General features: G+C 41.3%; 1 protein-coding gene across 2 annotated transcripts; it reads right to left on the reverse strand.

Annotated features, from left to right (window-relative positions):
* On the reverse strand, positions 1 to 27222 carry LOC115142677 (EGF-containing fibulin-like extracellular matrix protein 2). Of its 2 annotated transcripts, none has more exons than XM_029682323.2 (9): positions 27032 to 27222; positions 24644 to 24734; positions 16492 to 16537; positions 14509 to 14784; positions 7886 to 8005; positions 7598 to 7717; positions 7113 to 7236; positions 4201 to 4393; positions 1 to 2186 (listed from the first exon to the last, which is right to left on the reverse strand). In XM_029682323.2, the coding sequence occupies exons 2-9, from the start codon at positions 24722 to 24724 to the stop codon at positions 2025 to 2027; spliced, it is 1122 nt and encodes a 373-aa protein (XP_029538183.1). In that variant the 5' UTR covers positions 24725 to 24734; positions 27032 to 27222; the 3' UTR covers positions 1 to 2024. The 2 variants fall into 2 exon arrangements, with proteins under 2 accessions (XP_029538183.1, XP_029538182.1); XM_029682322.2 differs by having other exon boundaries at positions 27020 to 27222.
* Positions 27223 to 27393: the final 171 nt, after the last annotated feature.

Raw genomic sequence — 27393 nt, forward strand, 5'->3', positions numbered from 1 at the left:
CAAAGTCAAATGTATCTTTTATTTAAAAATAAAAAAAGAAGTAAATATTCTCAAAAGCTGTGACAAACTTGTGCTTGGTGTAAATATATATAACAATGTTAAGTCGCATGAATGTTTTATATATTAGAGCTACACGTGGACTTCCTTCGTATAAAATAAGACATACATTTATATTGGCAATTTTCAGTCTTCAATTACATTTTATTATCACCCCAATAAATAATTTTCATATTGGAATGTAACCACATTTGTTTCCACATAATATTGTTGCCAGAACTATGTATCTACATGGTAATTATATAGGTATATTATATAGGCTGGTACATTGCAACCACAGTGTAGGTACACATTGTTATTTATGGTAGGTCTTCAACTGTTACCTTTTTAACAGTTTTTATAAACAGACATTTGCTCAAATTGACTGTTAAAACCACAGAGATATGGGATACTGTACTTACACTGTACCTACCTATATATAGTACATACACAGTTGAAATTGCATGTCATTCGGAGTGGGAACCTTTGGATTCAATTCAGCTTCCTTGTTGATTGTCAAACATGATATTTATTTCAAAAAGTCTCATGGAGTCAAATCCTCTACTAAAAAAACAGAGTTAATCTCAAATTGTGATTCAATGACTCCTTATGAAAGGAACTCTGTGTCGAAATGACCTGACTAACTGTTTGTGGCAGATCGCTGACTGGAAGTTCTGTGCAGGATCAAGAGGCACTCTGGCACACATACAGACATGTTAAGCAACAATTCCCCTGCCTATATGACCAAACAACACTGCCAATGATTTCCTGAAAATATCACTTTTGCGTCCAAAAGCATTATTGCTTTATTCCCATTGGACAGAGGTTGCCGAGCAACTCTCCGATGAGGGTTGACGTGATCATACATTTCCATTCGTTAAGGATGCCATTGGATTACTACACACTGCAAACGGTTCCATCACAGTCCTCACCAAATCACTATACTTGTAAGCCATTAAATCACACTTCACCAATAAGCTTGACTGTTTTAGGTGCCTTTGTCTCTCTTCTAATCTCGGTTAACCCAGAACTAAAATCTCACCTAATTTGGTCAGAAGCTCATAGTCCATCCAATAGAGATTATCTCTCTTCAAGAAAACTGAAACAGATATGTCTCTTTTCAACGACAATTGGTATTTATATTGACATCACATTGCATTACTGTACGTTTCTTTTCAACTACATGAATGAAAAGCTCTCCAAACAAACAAAATCTGTGATCTTAAAGGGGATATGATGTGATTGTGAACCTCACTTGGCGACTATGGTAAAAGATAAAAAAGGGCAAGTGTGATTTCAAACACGGGTCATTTCTCTGCAGGAAAACACATCTTGACTCGACTAATGTTGAGAGATTTCACAACGATTTCAAATGTGACGAGAACTCCTTCTCCTACTACAGTGCAATACGTACGTTTAGCAAAGGATGAGTAAGAAAGAGTTGTGTTCAGTTTAAGTCACGTTATGCTCTTACAATGTTATCATTAGCCAGTGATGCATAAAGTGACTATATCGTGGCCTGGCTATTTCACCCTCCTGCTCCTCCAGTATGTGCTCTGTGTGGGTGTGTTGGTTTTCACTGCAATTATCCAATGGTTCCATCTCCAAGAAAGGAATACACACTTTGAGCTAAAAAACAAAACAATTTCACCCAGTCCAGTGGTCAACCAGCAGATCAGACAATATACATTCAATCCCAATTTATACAGCCATCCATTTGAATGAAAACTAGCCAACACAGGACAAGGACCAGGAATGGGAAACCCTTGCATGGAGTATGTGGATATCTCTATTAGATCCAAGCAGTACAGAGAGTGTTAGGCCTTGTGAGGGTCTAGGAGGGAGTAAGAGGGCTGAGTAGGATGAAAGTGCCCCTAGGCACTGATCTAAGGCCAGTTTTGCCTTTTATCCTCTAATGGATAATATGAGATATGGGGACGGGTAAACGGATTTAAGATCTGTGCCTAAGAGCAATTTTTAACTGGAACTTAGAAGGCATAGGGTCCCACGATGATGGTGAGCCGGAGCAGAGAGCTGGAGCGGTAGTTGAGGACATTGTTGTGGGTGACCATCTCCAGGTCAACCACATGCTCCCGCGGTCCGGTCAGCGGCTTGGTCATCACCAGCATGGCACTGACGTTACTGGAGCGCTGGTAGGTTAAAAGGATTATTTAGTTAGCATGTTCTGAGGATGCTAACAAGGGTCCTACCACTACCATTATTTTACAGTCATTGATGTTAATGCTAATGTACAAATCTGGGGTCGCTGACCCTCCAGGTCCACAAACCATGTTTCCATCCAACCATTTTAATGCGAGTAAAGTACCTGTTGGATAAAACAATGTACAACACGTCTGATGGGAACAGCAATTGTCGATAAACATTCTTAAAATGTCATAGAACAAAATAAGCAGGACCGGGGTGAATCGGTGAAATAGATCATGCAACAAATGGCAATGAAACCCCCATTTTTTTGTCGCATTTGTCGCAGTAAATTTGCCGTCACAAGACGCTATGTTGTAATGTCCTTCTACTACAACTTGGAAAAACAACGCACAGTTTATTAAGGCTATAGATGAAATAAGTATTGATACATTTTACAGACTGGTGAAAGTTCAGAGTGATGAGCTTGATGCTCCTTTGCGCACACACCCATGTACTTTCCACAGGTGCTGGAGTTGTAGGCCAACTCAAGGAAAACACCACAGTTTATTAGGCTACAGGGTTTCCCCCGTGTAAGACAGACCACAAGGACATTTCAACATGTAAATAGCATTGGTGGACATGCAGGTAATCAGGCCCTTGATCTTAAATCTTTGTCCTGTGCGGGGGTGGGTAAATGAGTTGCATTTGTACGTAAAGCCGCATCAATGTTATTTACATATTGAAATGTCCCCTTGTGGTCTGTTTTATATAGGGAAAACCTTTAGAAGCCTCGAGACAGTGCGCACCACAGAAATATACGGGCAGGTGAGACAAAAAAAATCTGATTGCTGCTCATTTTGAACAAGCTGGACATCCTATTTAGTTCTCTGAGATACATTGGACTAGAAATGGTCAATATGTCACACAGGGGAGGGGACATTGAGAGGAATTTGACTAATTTATGTCTAAATTGTGTTTTTTTCATCCTAATTTAATATTTTATGTGTAAGTATATTACTGTAAATATTGATCACATTCCCTGTGCATGATCATATAATTTGATACATTGATATTGATATTAATATTGTGAAAGTACATTTTTTTACCTCCTGTTTCAGGAAGTGATGTCACTGAGTACTGCCCCTATATATATAGGACCTTCCACCCCCACCTGGGATATGTATGCCTGATGAAGACCTAAGGGTCGAAACGTTGTTGTAAATAAATATCACCCGGGAGCATGAGCAGCAGTGTGCAGCGTTTTCCTTTCTGTTTTCCTTGATGCTCCTTTCCAATAAATATTGAGGTATGTATGCTGGTGACATGATGATCGGTGCATGGCTGCCAATTTACAAATAAAAATGATCTTGCGCTTATCCATAATCTCCTCATGTATCCTTTGCACTATGTGCAGTGTCTACGAGCTGGCTGTTATTCGCAGACTTTTTGTGCCAACACTATCGACCAAGTTCAATGTGGGATGGAAACACCTAAACTGTTTTTTTATTCTGTAAATTAAAAGGTACGCGACAAAGTACCTTTTTATGTGCACTTACGTCATTATGCACAGCTTTTAAGTTGCAAGAAGTCAGTTTGATGGAAACACACCACTGCCAGTAAAATTAGCATAATTGTTGGTGCGAATATTAGAATATTAACTTCAAACCTACCTATAAACTACTTTTTAGGTATCCAATAATAATGATGTAAGTGGGAAATGTGTGTGAGCTATCCATTTAAGGGTAAGGGATAGCAATCAGGGGAAGTCAAAAGATTATTTCATTAAAGGGACTGTCCACTCAAAATGCAATCTCACAAGATATTCCCTAAATAGCAAAGGGCAGCCAAAACATCTGAAACCAACACCTACCTTAAATAAGTGTTTCAATGACACAGTAGACGAGAGATCATTCAATTACGCTACCACTTAGGTAGAAAAGCAAGTGACAAATGCTGACACCATCTGACATGATGGTAATGTTAATGCCTGTTGAGTGACTGAAACATCTCTGGGCTCACCCTGAGGATGAACTCTCCTCCCTCGTTGCCAGACTTGACCCTGAATGTATTGTGCATGTTAGGGTAGACGCTCGTTGCCTGGATCTGGAAGATGTCGGCTGGGACGGAGCGCTCAGACGAGATGCTCATGTACTTGTAGACGATGGACGGCGGCAGGCCTCGGCAAATTGTGAGCGACTGGCAGCTGCAACGCCTACAGACATGCAGAGACAGAGAGAACCATTGGGTATGGTCACGTTAGCAGATACCTTTATACATGTGGCATATATGTGGTTTTAAGCTATGTGGTCATTTTAGCAGACACTTTATCAATCTGGTCCTTGTGGTTTTGACTTCAGTATGTGTTTTTTTTAGCTAGCACTTTTATTGATGTGGTCCATGTGGTTTTGTGTAAATGGTCTTTTTTAGCACTTTGATACATGTAGTTTTAGCTATGATGTCATTTTAGCTGACACTTTTACCCATGTGGTCCATGCTTGTCTGTAACTCCCCACCAATGTGTGTAACTTATGTTGGAGCTGATGACATACTGACTGAAACGCGGGAGAAATAACACTACTTACACTGCCCGGCTGCCTCCTGCTTATATTTCAAATGATGTAATCTTAACCTAACTGTTACAACAGACAAATGAGTTTATACATCATGCCGATCATGTCCTCCTAATTTTGGGGAATGTTTTCGAATTCACGGGAAGATTGAGTGAGGGACCAGCGGGGGAGCAGCAGCTGTGTAAAGTTGTTTGTTGTTGCCGTAAAGTAACACATGCGTAAGGTTGTTTAGTGCACGGGCAAAGGTATCCTCAAAATCAAATCAAATGTTATTCGTCACATGCTTCGTAAACAACAGGTGTAGACTAACAGTGAAATAATTCATCCCCAACAATGCAGACAGGAAGAAAATATAGAAATAATAGAAAAGTAATAACACGTACTAAAAGTAATAATAAACACACAATGACTAAGGATATCTTGGCTATATACACGGGGTACCAGTGCCAAGTCGATGTGCAGGGGTACGAGGTAACGGAGGTGGACATGTACATATAACTAGGAATAATGTGACAAGGCAACAGGATAAATAGTAAACATTAGCAGCAGAGTACAGTGCCTTCAGAAAGTATTCATACCCATTGACTTGTGTAAAAATGTGTTGTTTTACAGCCTGAATTCAAAATGGATTCAATTGATTTCTTTCCTCTCACCCACCTACACCCAATACCCCATAATGACAAAATGAAAGCATGTTTTTATAAATGTTTGCAAATGTATTGAAAATGAAACATAGAAATATCTAATTTATACAAGTATTTACACCCCTGAGTTAATCCTTTGTAAAAGCCCCTTTGGCATCAATTACAGCTGTGAGTCTTGCTGGGTAAGTCTCCAAGAGCTTTCCACACTTGAATTCTGCACCATTTGCCCATTATTCTTTTCAAAAATATTTTTGAAGCTCTGTCAAATTGGTTGTTCATCGTTTCCTAGACAAGCATTTTCAGGTCTTGCCATAGATTTTAAAGTAAAAACATTTTAAGTCAAAACTGTAAGTCGGCCACTCAGGAACATTCACTGTCTTCTTGGTAAGCAACTTTAGTATAGATTTGGCTTTGTGTTTCGGTTATTGTTTTGCTGGAAGGTGAATTCATCTCCCAGTGTCTGGTGGAAAGCAGACTGGAAAAGGTTTACCTCTAAGATTTTGTCTGTGCTTAGTGCCAATCCATTTTTTTAAAATCCTGAAACTCCCCAGTCCTTAACGATGACAAACATACCCATAACATGATGCAGACACCACTATGCTTGAAAATATGGAGAGCGGTACTCAGTAATGTGTTGTATTGTGTATTGGATTTGCCCCAAATAACACTTTGTATGCATGTTTTGTCATATTTTTTATTCTGTACAGGCTTCTTTCTTTTCACTCTGTGAACTAGGTTATTATTATGGAGTAACTACACTGTTGTTGATCCATCCTCAGTTTTCTCCTATCACAGCAATTAAACTCTGCAGCTGTTTTAAAGTCACCATTGGCCTCATGGTAAAATCCCTGAGCGGTTTCCTTCCTCTACGGCAACTGAGTTAGGAAGGACGCCTGTATCTTTGTAGTGACTGGGTGTATTGATACACCATCCAAAGTGTAATTAATAACTTCACCATGCTCAAAGGGATATTCAATGTCACATTTTTTTTTTTTTACCCATCTACCAATAGGAAAACCTCCCTGGTCTTTGTGGTTGAATCTGTGTTTGAAATGCACTACTCGATTGAGGGACATACAGATAATTGTATGTGTGGAATACAGAGATGAGGTAGTCATTCAAAAATCATGTTAAACACTATTATTGCATACAGAATGAGTCCATGCAATGTATTATGTGACTTGTACATTTTTACTACTGAACATGCAGTATTTAGGCTTGCCATAACAAAGGCATTGAATACTTATTGACTCAAGGCTTTTTATTTGTAATTCATTTGCTGAAAAACATAATTCCACTTTGACAGTATGGGGTATTGTGTGTAAACCATTGACCCAAACATCTCAATTTAATCAATTTTAAATTCAGGTTCTAACCTAACAAAATGTGGGAAAAGTCAAGGGGTGTGAATACTTTCTGAAGGTGCTGTATGTGATGGGTCAGAAAAAGGGTCAATGCAGATAGTCCGGGTAGCTATTTGGTTAACTATTTAACTACTTAGCAGTCGTATGGCTTGGGGTAGAAGCTGTTCAGGGTCCTGTTGGTTCCAGACTCTGTTTCCCGTAGTCCACGATCAGCTCTTTTGTCTTGCTGACATTGATTTGAACCTGGGTCTCCTGCACCCCACAAGACTGTGTTAGCCCACTAAGACTTCAGGTCCCAGTCAAGTTTACTCATCATGTGATCATCATCATGCATTTCACCGGACCATACTCACCCCTCTCCTGTCTTCACATAGGGCTCATGGCAAGGGTTCCTGGGGTAGCAGCGGAAACCACCAAAGTAGTTCCAACACATCTCGTCCTCGCGGCAGTTGTTTCCTGTTTCACACTCATCTATGTCTGTTAATGGAAAGAAAATGTTGTTACTGAGAGAAAATGTAGTCAATGGTCATTTCAATAAGAAAATAACTTAAAATAGCTTATGAGCTTAGTACAACGGTCTTGTTGTCTTTGTAAACAAGCAATGCGTAGCTTAAAACTACATTTCAAACTATCATGTCTATCTCATGGACTGTTAGTTAATCAATCAAGTGTCAATACTGACTTTATACCAAGATACAAGTAAAGATCTAGGCCTAAAGCCAATGAGTTATCATTGGGGATTCAGGTTAAAGGTATTAAGATTCATTATTATGATGTACGACTTCCTGCTGTTGTAAGAGAGGGCTAGATATTTTACTAGTTGAAACAGGCACATTACCTTGGCACATTCGGTTGCCTTGGAGCTGGTATCCCTCGGGGCAGGTACAGACATACCCTCCAGGCTGATTCACACACTGCCACTGGCACATGTAACTCGAGAAGGCGCATTCATCAATATCTACGAATAGATAAATATTACGTAGTCAACCCTTAAAGGGAGTCTGACAGAAACTTCTCAGGAAAGAAAGTATTAGGTGTGAGCGGGGGGGATTGTAAAATTGTATCAGTATATTGCATTGAGTATACCAAACATTAGGAACACTTTCCTAATATTGAGTTGCAGTACCTTGGCAGGAGGCTTGGTTGGAGGCTAGCTCATAACCCTGCTCACACTGGCAGATGAAGGAGCCCATGATGTTGTAGCACTGGTGTTGACAGGGATTGCTCCCCTCACACTCGTTCACATCTGCAAGACAAGGAGGGACTAATAAATTAAAGAGAAATTGCAGAAAGGCAGAGCGGAAGTAGAGAAAGTCATCAATTATGATATTCTGTGAGAACAACTTGGCATTTACAGTACCAGTCAAAAGTTTCGACACACCTTCTCATTCAAGGGTTTTTCTTAATCTTACTATTTTCTACATTGTAGAATAATAGTGGAGACATCAAAACTATGAAATAACACATATGGAATCATGTAGTGACCAAAAAAGTGTTAAACAAATCAAAATATATTTTAGATTTTGTCACGCCTTGGTCATTGTATTTTGTGTTTTTGTTATATGTTTGGATAGGCCAGGGTGTGACATGGGTTTATATGTTGTTTTCGTATTGGGGTTTGTATAGTTGGGATCGCGGCTGATTAGGGGTGTGGTATAGGTTTGGCTGCCTGAGGCGATTTCCCAATCAGAGTCAGGTGCTTGTCGTTGTCTCTGATTGGGAACCGTATTTAGACAGCCTCAGTTTCGCTTTGTGTTTTGTGGGTGTTTGTTCCTGTCTCTGTGTAGTTCACCAGATAGGCTGTATTTAGGTTTCACGTTCTGTTTGTTGTTTTCATAGTATGAGTTATTTCATGTACCACGTTTTCTTTCATTAAAGTAACATGAGTAACCAACACGCTGCATTTCGGTCCGACTCTCTTTCCACAAACGAAGAACGCCGTTACAGATTTGAGATTCTTCAAAGTAGCCACCCGTTGCCTTGATGACAACTTTGCACACTCTTGGCATTCTCTCAAACAGCTTCACCTGGAATGCTTTTCCAACATTCTTGAAGGAGTTCCCACATATGCTGAGCACTTCTTGGCTGCTTTTCCTTCACTCTGCAGTCCAATCCCAAACCATCTCAATTGGGTTGAGGTCGGGTGATTGTGGAGGCCAGGCCATCTGATGCAGCACTCCATCACTCTCCTACTTGGTCAAATAGCCCTTACACAGCGCGGAGGTGTGTTGGGTCATTGTCCTCTTGAAAAACAAATTATAGTCCCACTAAGCGCAAACCAGATGGGATGGCGTATCGCTGCAGAATGCTGTGGTAGCTATGTTGGTTAAGTGTGCCTTGAATTTGAACTAAATCACTGACAGGGGCAGCAAAGCACCCCCACACCATCACACCCCCTCCTTCATGCTTCACAGTGGGAACCACACATGAGGAGATCAACCGTTCACATTTACATTACATTTACATTTAAGTCATTTAGCAGACGCTCTTATCCAGAGCGACTTACAAATTGGTGCTTTCACCTTATGACATCCAGTGGAACAGCCACTTTACAATAGTGCATCTAGGTCTTTTAAGGGGGGGGGGGGGGGAGAAGGATTACTTTATCCTATCCTAGGTATTCCTTAAAGAGGTGGGGTTTCAGGTGTCACCTACTCTGCGTCTCACCTACCACCGGTCTAATGTCCATTTCTCGTGTTTCTTGGCCCAAGCAAGTGTCTTCTTATTATTAGTGTCCTTTAGTAGTGGTTTCTTTGCAGCAATTCGACCATGAAGGCCTGATTCACACAGTCTCCTCTGAACAGTTGATGTTGAGATGTATCTGTTACTTGACCTCCTCTCTTTTTCCGGTTCAAGCACTGGATAGTCAACCCCTGGGATCTGGCACAATCATACACATCACAGCAACACTCACTATCACCGTAGGACCCCTGCACCAAGAAAGCTTTCCCTTACTCATCATCGAGGCACCCCTACACAAAGTCATCCTCGTCCTCCTGTGGCTCCAAAGTCACGTCTTCACCATCTCCTGGTCAAGGATGGAGATCACTGCCTGGGCACACAGATGTCGAAAGACCTGCTTTCCCTTACCCTGTGGTTCCATGTCAGTCGATAGTCCTGTGGTTGCCCTCCATGCCAACATCCCAGAGGTTTACCAGAATCTCCGGGAGGTTTGCTCCAAGACCTGTGCCACCTGTCTCCCTGCTCATCGTCCCTGGGACTGTACCACCGACCTGCTGGCAGACTCTGCGCCTCGACGCAGCCTCGTCTACCCCATGTCGTGGCTGAAACCAAGGCTATGGAGGAGTACATCCAGGAGGCTCTCCAACAGACCTTCATCCGCCCATCCACTTCCCCTGCGTGGCAGGCTTCTTCTTCGTGGCCAAGAAGGAGGGAGGTCTATGTCCGTGCATCGACTACAAAGGTCTCAATTCCATCACCACCAAGTACCGCTACTCTCTCCCGTTGGTGCTGGCTGCCATCGAACAGCTCTGCGAGGTCCGGTTTTATACTAAACTGGACCTTCAGCACGATTTCTGGGCACTATGAGTACTGGATTAATAAACGCTCCATTGGTGTTCCAGGCAATTGTGAACGAGGTGTTCCAGGACATGATTGGGCGTCAGGTGGTCGTGTATATCGACATCATCCTGATCTACTCAGCCACCTTGGAGGATCACATCGCCCAGGTCCGGGTAGTCCTGGGACACCTCCTGGAGAACCACCTGTACGTCAAAGCGGAGAAGTACCAGTTCCATCAAGCCACTGTCTCCTTCTTCGGATACCGGATCAGCCCACAGGGAGTAGTTATGGATGAAAGGAAGGTTGAGGCAGTCAAGTCATGGCCAGTCCCAACCACCATAAAGGGACTACAACGGTTTTTAGGGTTTCCCAACTTCTACAGTCGCTTCATTAAGAACATCAGCTCCATCGCCTCTTCTCTCCCCTCAAGGGTGACCCCCGTAAGTTGGTGTGGAGTCCTGCAGATTTCATCACTGATCTCCCCTCTTCTGATGGTTTCACTGCTATTACGGTTGTTGTGGACAGATTCTCTAAATCCTGCCGTTTTATCCCTCTCTCTGGTCTCCCTATGGCTCTCCAGGTCGCTGAGGCACTGTTCCAGCAGGTCTTCCGGCAGTATGGCCTTCCAGAGGACATCGTCTCCGACCGTGGTCCCCAATTCACGGGCCGGTTCCTTCCCTGGGCGGAGTACGCCCAGAATTCACTGTGTCACTCCTCCGCCGGGCTGACCCCCTTCCAGTGTGTCCTGGGATATCAGCTAGCCCTGGAGAGCCGTAGTGGAACCGAGCCCGACCGAAGCACCTGCGGTGGACAAGTGGTTCAGACTCGCATAGGAGGTTTGGAATTATGCCTACATGAGACTCCAGCATGCCGTAGACCGTCAGAAGGAGCAGGCGGACTGCCACCACAGTGAGGCTCCCGTGTTCCATCCTGGTAATCATGTCTGGCTCTCCACCAGGAACCTTCATGTAACAAAAACAGACTTCAGCTGAATTCACCTGATTTGATTACATCTTCTGTTTGCTTGGTACTATTATTCATTATGATTCAGGGGGCAAACCCAGGGGTGGAAATGGGAGGGTGGGGAGTATCTCTGGGATTTATACAACATTATTTCACTCCTTGAATTCAATGTAAAATGCACATTGGTTGCATGTCAAAATTATTTCCCAATCATCCCCCCCCTACATGTTTTACCATTTATTTTTGTTATCTAAAAATATAACATGGGACAAATTTCATGGGACAAGTTGCTCCAAAACACACTCTGCAGTCCGGACCCCTGATATTATGTTTCCTGGCTCAACAAAAGCATTTTTCTGAATGCAACACAGACAGTGTTCCCTTCCAATCCCACTCCGGGGTGGTCTCTATATACAAAGAACTAAAAATAGGGAATTCATATACAGGGAGTTGGAGGTGTTAGATGTGTGGGAGAGAACACCAAGTCTGTACAGAAAGCTCAAAGGCTAAACGCACCGATCCCCTCATACCCTAGCCTGCTCCCAGATATGTTTGTGCTGTATTTATTTCCAAATCCTAAGGTCATTGACAGAACAAACAGATCTGAGACCAGGCTACTCTTACCCTGCTGATGTAACTCATTTGTTGACGACAGTGATGGACACAATGTGAGAATTGTCATCTTGGAGGCTGGGAGTCTGTGTAAACAAGTTCCCCTTTCAAATAAACACACACACACACCACACACACCACACACACACACACACACACACACACACACACACACACACACACACACACACACACACACACACACACACACACACACACACACACACACACACACACACACACACACACACACACACTTAACAAAGCCCGGCTGACCCTGCTTTTGGCCCTGATTGGGAGGTGAATAGCCCTAATGATCAAAGCTGGCCTCCACTCAGCATGTACAGTATGGGGTGAAGAAGTGACAATACTGTCGCCCTACAACCTTTCTTTCACAGAAATGAATTAAGACCAGTGAAAAGTTGACATGCTGACAGAGGTGAACCAATCCTAAAATCAAACTTGAGTTTTATGTAGCATAATAGCGTAATTAACACACTGTGCCAGAAATAAGAGTGCAAAGAACATGACACCTTCAAATACAGTACTTCTTGCCAGAATTTGCCAAAACTACAATGTTGAAATACTACCGCACTACAGTCTATGCACATATATTCCCCCACCCACCCCCAGCCTCCAAAACGAGCACTTTTCAAACAAAAAGCTTGGTTTACAAAGATCCCTGTGTCTTTGCAAGAATGCTGTGCCAGGCACCCCTATATATTCGGTTTCCGTCAAGGTGTCAGGTTCAAAATGTTTCATCGCAAGGGGACTACTGAGGGAAGCCCCCCCCCCCTTCAAATATGTCAACATCCAGGATGAGAAACTACTGTTTTGAGAAGGGCACCAGCTCTTCCTTTGTGTTCAATGGCCTCTGATAGAGATAAAAGAGGGATGAAATTATGAAAGAGAGTAAACAAGGGAACTAAGCTTCTGACAGAATATGCCACAGACCAAATCAAATGCTCAAGACTAAAGCCCATAAGTACGCACACGCAGTGATGTCGTGACTACTGTTTTGGTAGACCCATCTATCTGTCCATGTCTGAGGTGGATGTGATGAAAGGATGCACCACCACCAAAGTCCTCTCTGGCTGTAGTCAGTGTCTGCTGGTTGTCTCCTCTTTGTAGTGCTTCAATAACCAGTTGCTATTGAACCTTACAGTCAATGTATTGAACAATAGAATAATCAGGCTCTGTTCCAATACTTTAGAAATATGTCCTTCCTTCCTCGGGGAGAAATGACAAATCACTAATCCAATTCCCTCCCTATCCCTTCCTCTTGGCCCTAGCCCTTCAATGTTCGCTGATCTGGAAGGTGCAAGCAATTTGATGAAGCTATACCACTACACTGCTCAAACCTTTCCAGTTAAGGCTGGAGTTGAATCCAGCCCTGTGAACTTGTTTTCATGGTCAAGTGCCATGGTCTTATTAGCATTAGTTACCAGAATCGCATGTAGCATGTGGCAAATGTTTACCAGTTGTAAGAACAAGACACTGCAATAATCTTCCTCGGTTACAGTGTACGTTTTGATTGTGATGTTAAACTGGAAAAGTATCAATGCAAATCACTAATGCCATTCTTTTAGGGGATGTAGCATCATTTTTATCTTGTATCTGACACTGTATAATACTGTACAGTACATATCATAATACCCCTAATCTGTCTGCCTTTAGTTTGTGAATCACTCCAACTTAAAGACAGTCCCTCTGATGAAAGAAACATTATGATTAAATGAGAAAAAAACATGTTTCAGGAATGTGTTGTTGGCAATCATCTCCTTCCTTCCCTGAGCTCAGCTTGGCTGTAGCCCCATGCTGATTGAATGGTTTATGTAACAGCAATTGTTTCCCTCTACCGCCAGGATTTGGCATGTTGCAACTTGACTAAAATCTTGCGCAGTTTGCCAACAGGAGATTGGAGGACGCACGCACGCACGCACACACGCGCGCGCGCGCACACACACACACACACGCACACACACACGCACACAAATTATGACATTCTTTAATGACGGCTGCAAATCCATCATCCAAAGAAAAAGAGCAAAGGGGTAAATGGAAGTTAAGTGGTTCCCCACTTTACAGATCAAATACAATGCATCTTCATAACCTGCAGATAGCGCATAAACTGTTCAAACGGTTCAATTAATTGCATTTTCACGAGAACTGTTTTCATACAAAGTGCTCTAAACTTGAAAAGAGACTGCAATCATTTTGAATGAATTCCAATTGGAATGAATCCTGAATGTGACTAAATGACAATCTGAGATGACTATCTTTTGCCTCAATATCTGTTCATAAACTAGCATCGGCAGTATTCCAGAAGGAAATCTGCCTGCTGGTATTGCTCATTTAAACTAGGGCCCCTGCAATGCTGAGTTTGTACTGTAGCCTTACTACTGACTTTGTATAACTGCACTGCACTACAGTCCGCTTATAACTGTATGGCAGATCCATTCCTATATACTTCAAATTACATCAGTCAGGGACTGATGGGATATTTGTATGTAGGCTTAAAATGATGCTGGACACTTCCATAACGAATCAGGGTACTTGTCCAATTAGAAACACTCATTTTCAACATTTTACTATAGTGTGCCCTAGTCCTAATAAACACACCCCAGTTAAGTTGCATGGGCTTACTCTTACCACGGCAGTAGTTGAGCTCGTCCACCACGAACCCTGCAGCACACTGCATGGTGCCCTGGCTTTGGAAAGAGCTCTGGATGACCCGTTGGACAGGCAAAGCAGGGGCGGGTGCCAGAGGAGGCTGTTCTTCCACCAGAGGGGCCACGGTGGGCTCGTCGTCACCATTACTAACGATGATCTGGGCATTCTGGGGCAGGCAGAAGTAGCCTCCGAAATGATTGATGCACCTCATGCCGCCCTTGCAGGCGTCGGGCACCGTGGTACACTCGTTGATGTCTGAAAAAGGGAGGACCGCCGTCAGAGACAGACCTGGGTTCATATAGTAAGCCACGGTATGTTTTCTTTCAACTACATAAGCTGTGCTTGATTGAGCTTGCCAGTGGAATAGCCCCAAAAGTGCAAATACCATCCACCTGTCACTCCAGGTTGGGATTTTTTAAATTTTCTTCAACACAGGTCTGGTCAGTGTAACACCACCAAGTCAGCATGGGTATACCAGGAAAAACCCCACCTCCACCATCAATATTTGTATTTATTTCACCTTTATTTAACCAGGTTGGCAGTTGAGAACAAGTTCTCATTTACAATTGCGACCTGGCCAAGATAAAGCAAAGCAGTTCGACACATACAACAACACAGAGTTACTCATGGAGTAAAACAAACATACAGTCAATAATACAGTAGAAAGATAAGTCTATATACAATGTGAGCAAATGAGGTGAGATAAGGGAGGTAAAGGCAAAAAAAGGCCATGGTGGCGAAGTAAATACAATATAGCAAGTAAAAAACTGGAATGGTAGATTTGCAGTGGAAGAATATGCAAAGTAGAGATAGAAATAATGGGGTGCAAAGAAGCAAAATAAATACAGTAGGGGGAGAGGTAGTTGTTTGGGCTAAATTATAGATGGGCTATGTACAGGTGCAGTAATCTGTGAGCTGCTCTGACAGCTGGTGCTTAAAGCTAGTGAGGGAGATAATTGTTTCCAGTTTCAGAGATTTTTGTAGTTCTTTCCAGTCATTGGCAGCAGAGAACTGGAAAGGAGAGGCGGACAAAGGAAGAATTGGTTTTGTGGGTGACCAGAGAGAAATACCTGCTGGAGCGCGTGCTACGGGTGGGTGCTGCTATGGTGACCAGCGAGCTGAGATAAGGGGGGACTTTACCTAGCAGGGTCTTGTAGATGACAAGTATGAAGCGAGGGCCAGCCAACGAGAGCGTACAGGTCGCAGTGGTGAGTAGTATATGGGACTTTGGTGACAAAACAGATGGCACTGTGATAGACTGCATCCAATTTATTGAGTAGGGTATTGGAGGCAATTTTGTAAATGACATCGCCGAAGTCGAGGATCGGTAGGATGGTCAGTTTTACAAGGGTATGTTTGGCAGCATGAGTGAAGGATGCTTTGTTGCGTAATATGAAGCCAATTCTAGATTTAAATTTGGATTGGAGATGTTTGATGTGTTGATGAGTTTACAGTCTAACCAGACACCTAGGTATTTGTAGTTGTCCACATATTCTTCGTCAGAACCGTCCAGAGTAGTGATGTTGGACGGGCGGGCAAGTGCAGGCAGCGATCGGTTGAAGAGCATGCATTTAGTTTTACTTGTATTTAAGAGCAATTGGAGGCCACGGAAGGAGAGTTGTATGGCATTGAAGCTCGTCTGGAGGGTTGTTAGCACAGTGTCCAAAGAAGGGCCAGAAGAATACAGAATAGTGTCATCTGCGTAGAGGTGGATCAGAGACTCACCAGCAGCTAGAGAGACATCATTGATGTATATAGAAAAGAGTGTTGGTCCAAGAATTGAACCCTGTGGCACCCCATAGAGACTGCTGGGTATTCTTGGTATACACATACTGTATCAGTGTCTGCTAGAACTGATCGTATCTCTTCCACAGTGCTATTCAATTCCTCTACTAATCAATCTATTCATTAAGCCAGAAACGTACAAGGACATTTGACAAAGTGTGGATAAGCACCTCTTACCTTTGCATTCTTGTCGTTCCATGTCAAATGTATAGCCATCTGTACACTGTGAACATAAATAAGAGAGGATAAGTATCTGGTACTCAATTGATTGGTTTGTTGATTGATTGAAGGATTGATTGATTAATTGATCTACAAAATACGTATCACATATCTCTGAAGCTTTACAGTCTACATCTCATTAAAGATGTAGTCTTTACCCTCCTTTGTTATGCCACTTTAAGCATGTATATTAGGAAATCAGACAGACAGCAATTAAGGAGTCAGCCTGGAGAACACCTTAATTCACCCAAGACAATGTGCTTAGTCTGTTGCCATCCAGGGAGGAATGTATGCTCGCCCTGCTCGCTCTCGTCTGAGTCATGGGACTTGCCACTGTGTGTGCACAGGCACGTGTTGTCTCCAGTCTCCATGAGTCCAGACTCATGTTATTACCTCCATAATTCAACAGCTCCAACAATAACAACTTTGACTACAGTCATTTGTCGAGAAGGAGACATCCTCCACTGGAGACATGCCAATGCTATCCCATCCCATCAATGTCTATTCCAAGCCCTCTGTTCATTTCCATGAACGTTCACTTGGTACATGAAATCAGGGTTGGGGTCAACTCAAAATGAACATTTTACTTCATGAAATACAAATTGTCCAAATGTTTTACAATGACGATTTTTCCATTTTTGAATTCAATTTCAATTCACTTCCTGAATTAAAACATTTAATTGACCCCATCCTTGACTTGAATTAAATCCCACTTTAAAAAGCGTATATTGTCCTTCAATATTGACTTTTGCTTGTGCTGCCCTTTACAAAAATAAGTTTATGGCAAATTTGCTGGAAATAAATGTTGCCAGAAGTTTGCAAATGTTTGCCACCAGTGGTGAATCTGCAGCAAACCTTAGGCAACAATAGTATGTAATGCCACTAGTGGTGAATCTGCAGCAAACCTTAGGCAACAATAGTATGTAATGCCAAGACCAGTAAGCATTGATGAACAGTCAGTGGGAGAAGAAAAATCTATTGAAGTGATCTACCTTCCAAGTTGTACAGTGACTGTCTAACTTATTAAACATTCGAATAAACTTAAAAATCGTGTTATCTAATTGATGCCTGTTTAGCAGTGTCATGTTTTATGGGATAGAGTGAAACACAGTATGTTGCAACCTGTCAGCGCCACTGGCTGGCTCAGTGCTATCATATTTTTGCACAATTAATGTGATAGCTAGATAGCTAACTAAACGATTTACCTAAACACTTACCGTTATATTTTTAGGTAAAGACTTGCTGTCTTGTAATAACAAATGTCAATATGCTAGCGTCACTGTTCAGTACCATGTTAGCTAGCATAACAGCTAAGTTAATGTAGCAACAAGAAATATGAGCTGACTTGACATCAGAGCAAAACTTCACTCTTGCAGATGGATACCCTTCCCCTACCCTTCGTGTTGGAAGACGCTGCATTGGGAAGAGGATGCATCAACACCCTGGAAAGATGTTTGTGGTGCATTCACTCATAACAGTTTTTTTGTTGTTGCGATAAATGAGTGTAATGTAATCTTCTTCAAGCTTGATAAGGTAAGCAAATGCATACATGTATTATTCTCATAAATGTAGCCTGCCATACATTTATTCTTTGCAAAAAATAGATATTTCATTGCTCTTTAAACTTCTAGCTCTTGTTGATCGTGTGTTGTTCCTTCTCTCTTTCTGTCTAGAAGCAAACAGTTACCAAGCAAAAACACAGATTGATTATTTTGAATCAAATGTGTTGCCGCTTGGCTGGAGAAATATCTCATATACTGTGGCTCTCTAGGAACAGTTGGCCACATATTTAAATGTAGATTTAATAGGCCTGCGTCCCAGGTTATGCTAGCTACATTTTTGTTTATTAGTATAGCATTTACACAAGGCAGAATAATTGATTTCTTGTGGAAAATATATAGAATGGAAGTTTCAGGAAGAAGCAAAGCTGACCCCAGCTGTTACAAAGTTTTAGATTTCAAAGCCAAACCCTCCCATTAGCCACTGAATCTAAGAAGCCAAAATAGAACAAGTTTTCAGTATCTTAATGTTGTTTTGGTTTTGTGTTTTCTGATTGTTTCAGTACATGCAGTTATTAAGCTTTGGACGAAGGACTTCCACAAGGCCGCCATCGCCAAAGTTCACTCAAAAAGGCAATAGGTTTTTTTGTGTGTATATTATTATTTTTTCACTTCCATTGGTTGAAAGCTAATTTCTCATCAGTAATCACTTAGTTCATGAACATTTGGAAGTTAAACATCCTAAGGTTCAAATCCCCATAACCCATAGTGTTCACATTTCTCTCATGTAAATATTGTAGCTACATAAAAATATTAAATAAACTATTTATTTGGGGAATATTCAGTTATTGCTCTTTTTCATTAGCATGCTGATAATCATTTCAAGATAAGGATTTTTCAGGATTTATTTTTTATCTGTTATTAAGACATTTAATACATGTAGTTTAGTATATTTAGTACATTAAGCATGTTTAGTTTAGCTTCTCTGTGAGAAGCAAGTTCATTTAAAGTTATATGTGATTTGGTTTATGCAGATAAGACATTTAATTAGTGTTGAGGAAGCTACTCTGAAAATATAGTTTACCAAGCTACCAATTACTTCACACTGGAATAAGTTAAACTACCCTTAAGAAAAATATTGTTTACTTAACTATATCTCAGAATTAGACGTTCATCCATGATTCTCAAATGTCAAATTCCAAAGTTGTTGCAAACGTCAAATTGTTTAAGATTAAGTTTAGGCATTAACTCTGAATTTTTAGGGTTAGGGTTAAGTTTAGGCATTAACTCCGAAATCTTAAGGATAGGCATTAACTCTGAATGTTTTTTAAAATTTATTTTACTTTTATTTAACTAGGCAAGTCAGTTAAGAACAAATTCTTATTTTCAATGACAGCCTAGGAACAGTGGGTTAACTACCTTGTTCAGGGGCAGAACGACAGATTTGTAACTTGTCAGCTCAGGGATTAGATTTTGAAACCTTTCAGTTACTAGTCCAATGCTCTAACCACTAGGCTACCTGCCACCCCAAGGAAAGAGTTAAGTTTTGGGATAGGCTTAAAACAAAAATAAATAAAAAACTTTCTATCGTTGGATTTGAACTTGCAACCTTTGGAATCAGAGGCAGATGCGTACGCCCATTTGCCATCCCTGTCCACAACACCCTGGCACGACCAAACTCGGTCCCCGGGAACCCAAAGGGTGCACGTTTTGTTTTCTGCCCTAACACTACATAGCTGATTAAAATGATCAAAGCTTGATCATTAGTTCATTATTTGAATCAACTGTGTAATGATAGGACAAAAACCATAAACATGCATCCCTTGGAGTCCCGAGGACCAAGTTTGGGAAACCCCGCTCTAGCAAAACCGAAACCTTCTTGAAGGTAACAGTGCTCACTGTTGCTCCTAGTGGCTGGTTTCCATGTCATATCCCAACATCCTCAACCAGGTCACCTGGGACACGAGTCAGCCATCCATGTGAAGGACTTCGAATACTTGTATCACAGGTTACCCGGTTGATGTATTATAATCTCAATGTCTCAACTTTCAAAATACATAGTCCTCTTAATTTACAGCATTTCCCTCACTCAGACAACCAAAATGTAGCTAAAACTGCCCAATAAGCGGAGGGATGGGGGCAACTTCTTGTCGCGCATGGTGGGGGTGCACACGCTCGCAATTGCTAATAACCCATCCTCACCCGCCTGACTATAAGCGATAAAGGGAAAATCTGGAGGCCCACAACCGACCCTAACCCATAATATAGAAAAACATTTGCTGTAGGCTACAGTCAGACGGCAGAAAGATTTTTGACAGGGGTCCATGCTTTCTTTCCTGATTTAGATATGTTTCTACTTATCATTTCTGACATTTTCGTAGGCTATTTGTTAGTCAAAATGTCTATAGATACATGCAGCTTCTCTTCTGTCATTATATGTGACTAAATACACCCTTGCTCGCCAGAAGAATGTCATAAACCGATAGAATGAATGCTTCAATCTAGTTGTCATTGGTAAAGTTCTCTGTCATCTCCGCTTCTTTCATGGAGCAAAGACGTTAAGGGACCGGTGAGAAAATGCTCTAAAAAAATACTAAAATGTAAGGAAAGGAAACAGAAAGCTGTGAAAATGACCCAACTTGTTTCTGATAGAATTTCAGTTCGGCTTGGATGTATATTTTATGTGGTTGAAATACAATCAGCTTTTATGATGCTGATTAAGATAGCACCTCATATTTCTCCACTCCTGTTCCTGAGTCTTAATTTTGCCTACATTTGGTGTATAATTTTAATGGAAGAAATGCTTAATTCTGCAGGAATTCATATTAAGGTTATAGACCTACAGTCAGATTTCAGTTTCCATTTAATCCATCTGAACAGTAGGCTACATACAGTAGGCTATTGTTTTCTCTTTATTCAACCCGCCACCCACCCGCCCTTCATCCACACAATATTTCATGACCCTAAACCTGCCTGCCCCGCAATATAACTGTGGGGTCTGCAGGTTATGAGTCAGCCCAAGCATCATTAGCGCGTGGCTTTCAATTTCAGAACGGCTATCAGTCAAAACCTATACAGATCTGTGAAGCGGAGACCCTTGAGATCTGACGTCATGTATAGCATGTTACTGTTGAAATTTACACTCTTATCAGTGTCCAAATCTGCCATTTTCAACCCGTGTACAGGTGCGAGTGTAAAAGGCTACCTAAAGTTACTTTGAAAAAGTAGTTCACTTACATTCAAACTACCTCGTGAAAAATGATCACCATGTAAATCTGAAATGTCATAGACTACAAATTTCAAGAACAGATCACGTTGGGGTCATATCTTAACAGAATGTTTAATTTAGACTATTGACCCTAGGATGCATATGCCGGATCAAAATATGCCGGCCTAATGTTTTTTGTTGTTGCTATGTTTTAATTTATTTTTTAAGTAAAATAGTTTTTGCTTCACTACCCCAAGTTTTCATATGTGGATCAAATATGACCCATATGTATTTCTTATGGAATCCACTGCATTGCACTTTCTTTTTGCTACAACAATAAAATCAAAGTAGTTCATAAAATATTAATCATATATCTTGTTTATAATGTTCATTAATCACCGTTTTAATTGATCCTTTTTAACTCATTGAGTAAAAGGAGTATCATAAGGAGGCTCATAAGAATGCTGCCAGATATACAACCAAAATGGTTTTACACATGCTGGATGAGGAAGCCATTGCTGCCGCTGACTCAGAATCTGAGGTATCCAATTCTGATGGCACAGACTATGTGCCTGTGGCTAAAGTTGGAGTTGTGGATGCACCTGGTAGTCCAGCAGTCCTAGATGATTCTATAGATGGGGAGTACTCCCCCTCTGAGGAGAGTGAAAACCAGTCAAATAGACTGAGTAATAAGGGGTCTTACTGGAGTGAACACTGCGTCACAGTGGATGAGCAGCTTTCCTCCAGACGTGACGCTTGGCCTTCTATCCAAAGAGTTCAATCTTGGTTTCATCAGACCAGAGACTCTTGTTTCTCATGGTCTGAGAGTCCTTTAGGTGGCTGTCATGTGCCTTTTACTGAGGAGTGGCTTCCGTCTGGCCACTCTACCATAAAGGCTTGATTGTTGGTGTGCTGCAGAGATGGTTGTCCTTCTGGAAGGTTCTCCCATCTCCATAGAAGAACTGAGGCAATGGAAAGCTGTGGGGTGATGAAAGAGAGCCATGCCACCACCACTCAGAGCAGCCAGGGCCAGAAGAGGAAGAGATGCCAGCTCTGCCCAAGCGCAAAGGATAGAAAAGTCAGCTGCTGGTGTTCTCAGTGCAACACACCCGTCTGCAAAGAGCAGAGTCACAAGCTTGTTGTTTGTAAAACAGCATAAGTAAGCATCACACACACGCAAACTTTGTTCCCATTTAGTGTTCATGTTTTCTAAATTCACAACGGTTAGTGTTGTCATTTATATTGATGATGAACTTTGGATTTTCAAATAAATGTTTAGAAATATTTACAAAATATGCTTAAACTACTTAGAGCACTACCTAGATTTGAATTTAGCTCAACTACCACCAAGCTACTGGAAATGTAGTTAAATTACTAGTTTAACTATACTGAACAAAAATATAAACACAACATGTAAAGTGTTGGTCCCATGTTTCATGAGATGAAATAAAAGATCCCAGAAATGTTCCATGCACAGAAAAACGTATTTCTCTCAAATTGTGAGCATTTCTCCTTCGCAAGATAATTCATCCACCTGACAGGTGTGGCATATCAAGAAGCTGATTAAGCATGATCATTACACAGGTGCACCTTGTACTGGGGACAAAAAAGGGCCACTAAAATGTGCAGTTTTGCCATACAGCACAATGCCACAGATGTCTCAAGTTTTGAGGGAGTGTGCAATTGGCATGCTGACTGCAGGAATGTCCACCAGAGCTGTTGCCAAAAAACGTAACGTTAATTTCTCTACCATAAGCTGTTTTAGAGAATTTGTCAGTACATCCAATCGGCCTCACAATCGCAGACCACGTGTGACCACGCTAGCCCAGGACTTCTGGCTTCTTCACCTGCGGGATCGTCTAAGACCAGCTACCCAGACAGCTGATGAAAGTGTCGGTTTGCACAACCAAAGAATTTCTGCAGGGTCTGGACCTGACTGCAGTTCGGCATTGTAACCAACTTCAGTGGGCAAATGCTCACCCCTCGATGGACACTGGCATGCTGGAGAAGTGTGCTCTTCACAGAAGAATCCCGGTTTCAACTGTACCAGGCAGATGGCAGACAGCGTACATGGTGTCATATGGGCGAGCGGTTTGCTGAACAGAATGCCCCATGGTGGCATTGGGGTTATCGTATGGGCAGGAATAAGCTACGGACAACAAACACAGTTGCATTTTATCGATAGTAATTTGAATGCACAGAGATATTGTGACGAGATCCTGAGGCCCATTGTCGTGCCATTTATCCGCTGCCATCACCTCATGTTTCAGCATGATATTGCACGGCTCCATGTCGCAAGGATCTGTACACAATTCTTGGAAGTTGAAAATGTCCCAGTTCTTCCATGGCCTGCACACTCACCAGACATGTCACCCATTGAACATGTTTGGGAAGCTCTCAAATCAAATCAAATCAAATGTATTGGTCACATACACATATTTAGCAGATGTTATTGTGGGTGTAGTGAAATGCTTGTGTTCCTAGCTCCAACAGTGCAGTAGTATCTAATAATTCACAACAAATACACAGATCTAAAAGTAAAAGAATGGAATTAAGAAATATATAAATATTAGGACGATCAATGTCGGAGTGGCTCTGGATCGATGTTTATGACTGTGTGTTCCAGTTCCTGCCAATATCCAGCAACTTCGCACAGCCATTGAAGTGGAGTGGGACAACATTCTACAGGCCATCAACCTGGTCAACTCTATGCGAAGGAGATGTGTCGCGCTGCCTGAGGCAAATGGTGGTCACACCAAATACTGACTGATTTTCTGATCCACGCCCCTACCTTTTTTGTAAGGTGTCTGTGACCCAACATAATCATATCTGTAGTCCCAGTCATGTGAAATCCATAGTTTAGGGACTAATTCATTTCTTTAAAATGTAACTCAGTAAAATTGTTGAAATTGTTGCACGTTGCGTTAATATTTTTCGTCAGTGTACATGTAGTTCACTACTCCCCAACGCTGCATTAAATGTTGTTAATACACAAACTAACCAAAAATCTGAACTAATTAGTATTTTCTTATTTTGCAGGAAACAGTAATGTTTGCCACAAGCTTTCCAGGATGGTTTGCCAGAAGTTCACAAGTCACGGCAAATTTGACGCCACAGTTTGCCACAAAAGTAATTTGAATGTGAAAATATGAGCTTAGCACAAATTTGTGGAAAATTTACCAAAGAGTTGCCACAACCGTTTGACAGAAGCCATTTTTTTCCGGTAAAGGGCTGCGTCTTTTAGTGCCAGTTTCCCAGATTAAGCCTATAGTCTCCAATGGAGAATCGCCATTGAATGTGCATTTTAGTCTGGCACTGGAACTAGGCTCCGGGAAACCCACTCTATTTTTTGGCAGCAGGCACTGCAGTGTTTGCATGTGGAGGTTGTGAGAGGGGTACTTGCCGTGTATGAGATGGGTTCCTCAGCTTCCTGCGAGACGGCCACGTTGACAACAACACTCAAGCACAAGTAAATCCGTAGCATTTTGACGTCCCTGCGACATTGAGAGAAAGATTGAGTGAGAAAATGTGTTTTTTGAGTACTTGTCCTTGTGAACACGTTGAGTCTCAAAATGTTCCAAAAATGTTTGTATACATTGGCAAAATGGTTGCAGAATACATCTAATTTGGTTCAGTTATCTTTATGTTTGCCAAATGGTAGTCCACAACCTTCCTGTGAGATTCCCATGGCCAGTACTCACTCCAGTTTTCTAACACATGCTGAGGAAGGCACTAAGTTGAGATCTGTCAACATGGACATCATTCTCACAAACCAAATTTATAGCTCTGTCCATTTTATACATTATCATGAAATTATATAAAATATGACTATATGCTCATTATAACATTATATGCTGCATACATTATAATATGCATTACTATTTGAAAATTGGCATTATGACCTGTATAGCAAAACACGTACTTAATTAAGAATTCAGCACATTCTATTATTTCCTTTATCTTTTCTCTCAACTATTTTCCTAAGCTGGTTAGAGCAACATCCCCTCTGCACAATGTTCCTTCATTGCAAACAGGAAGTGCTTGGAAAATCATGTTCAAATTCCTGGGCATGACCTGGGGCAAACTTACAGTAATACCACAATACCTAATGCTCAAGGAGCTGATGCTGGCATATGGATATTGTGTATCCAGTGTCTGAAAAAGTAGATATATATTAAGGTTGTCCCCAAATTGTGGGTCAGCTGGGATGCAGACACTAGTAAATCATACAACTATGACTTCCATTCTCCTCCATAATTACAACAGTGAACTTGACTACAGAATAATTGGCTACCGTGTGTGTGTGTGTGTGTGTGTGTGTGTGTGTGTGTGTGTGTGTGTGTGTGTGTGTGTGTGTGTGTGTGTAGAGTGAAAACCAATTGTAAAGCATCTTTATTGCACCATCAATTGGTGTATGTCGTTAAGAAAAATAATTCCATCGGGAGAGGAATTGTTAGGCAAGTACAAACATCTCCTTTGGGAGCAGAGCCTTGTCTCAGAGACTAGACGTAACATAGTAAAAGTAAATCCGGGACACTCAATTTGGTGTGATATGGGAAAGGGGGATACCTAGTCAGTTGTACAACTGAATGAATGCCTTCTGCATTTAATCCAACCCTTCTGAATCAGAGAGGTGCAGGGGGCTGCCAAAATCAACATCCACGTCTTCGGCATCAGTGGGTTAACTGCCTTGCTCAGGGGTAGAACTGTATACTTTTACCTTGTCAGCCCGGGATTCAATCCAGCAACGTTGCGGTTACTGGCCTAACGCTCTAACCACTAGGTTACCTACTATGTTCTGTTTGGTATGGTTACATAAGACAGAAGGTTACTTAAGGGAAAATCGGAAGGAGGGAGGGTGGTTGGTTGGGTGTATAACAATGCGAACATCTAGCAAACCAAAAGGTTGTATTTTTGAATCTCATCATAGACAACTTTTGCATTTTTGTTAATTACTTACTACTTTTTAAACTAACTGGCAACTACTTAGCATGTTAGCTAATCCTTCCCCTAACCCTGGACATCCACAAATTAATACACACCATACGAAATGTAAGAGTATTTCAAATTTACATACAGATTGATACGAAATGCTCTGAGACCAGGTTGCAGCATTCACTTTTTTATTGGCAAAGGTTCAAATCCCCCTCCAGCTATCTTCTGAATCACCCTATCAGTTTCATGTGTTTTCTCTGAAAGTGCATCCTCATTCCGCGTTTAGCTCTTGTTCATAATGTAATTACTTTAAAGTCTTATAAATCATTATATCTTATTGGTGTCATATTTAGCGTTATCAATTTAACATATTTTAACACCAATCGCCCCACGTAGTAAAGTTTGAGTTACAAGATAAACCACAGTTGCTATCTAGTATCTAGCCTATCTGCCTAGGGACTACAGATAAAAACGACCAAACTGCCTAAATCTGGCACATTTAGGGAACTGTTAATTAATGTGCATTGTCCCTGTCAAATAAATAAATAAATTGGCCTTGAATAGAAACCTGTCAATACCGACATTGTGCGAATGTCTGATGCAGCGATGATAAACAAAACCAATTTCCGATTATGACTATGATGCAAAATAAATACAAATAATAATAATCTGTTGGATTTATAATAAACTATTTAACGTCTCCTGAACAATGCGCTTTCAAGTCAACAGATCAAGTGTAGGTTAGTAATCTAAAAGCATGCAACCTATTTTGGAGTTGTGCAAAATGTAATGTTAGGCTATGCAAGGTACGGTTTCATTTGCATTCGATAGGGTTGCAATTTACCTGTATAATTACTTTTTAGTTGGGTGTGTATCAATACTCAATTGATTATTATCCTCCGGAGGGTCCCGTCAGAAGTGATGGTGAATTTGAAGAAGCAACTTCTCCCCGAAATCGGTAAATGTATGTACAAATTACCAGGGTATCACAGCCTAACAAAATGATCGGGAGGTGGTGCTATCTTTACAGGTTACACACTCTCTACATCCGCTTCAAATGTTTTTGTCTCTTTAACATTGCATAGTAATTTCTACTGTATCTAATAAAAAGCATTGCGCCCCCTCTACCGGAGATGTGAAAATAAGTGAGTGCCAGAATGTATTTTTACAATGTCATTGTTAATGTAAGCGCAGTTTGGAGGGTTCAGAGAATGTAGC

The sequence above is a fragment of the Oncorhynchus nerka genome, linkage group LG15 (genome assembly GCF_034236695.1).
Source record: "Oncorhynchus nerka isolate Pitt River linkage group LG15, Oner_Uvic_2.0, whole genome shotgun sequence".
NCBI lineage: Eukaryota > Metazoa > Chordata > Actinopteri > Salmoniformes > Salmonidae > Oncorhynchus > Oncorhynchus nerka.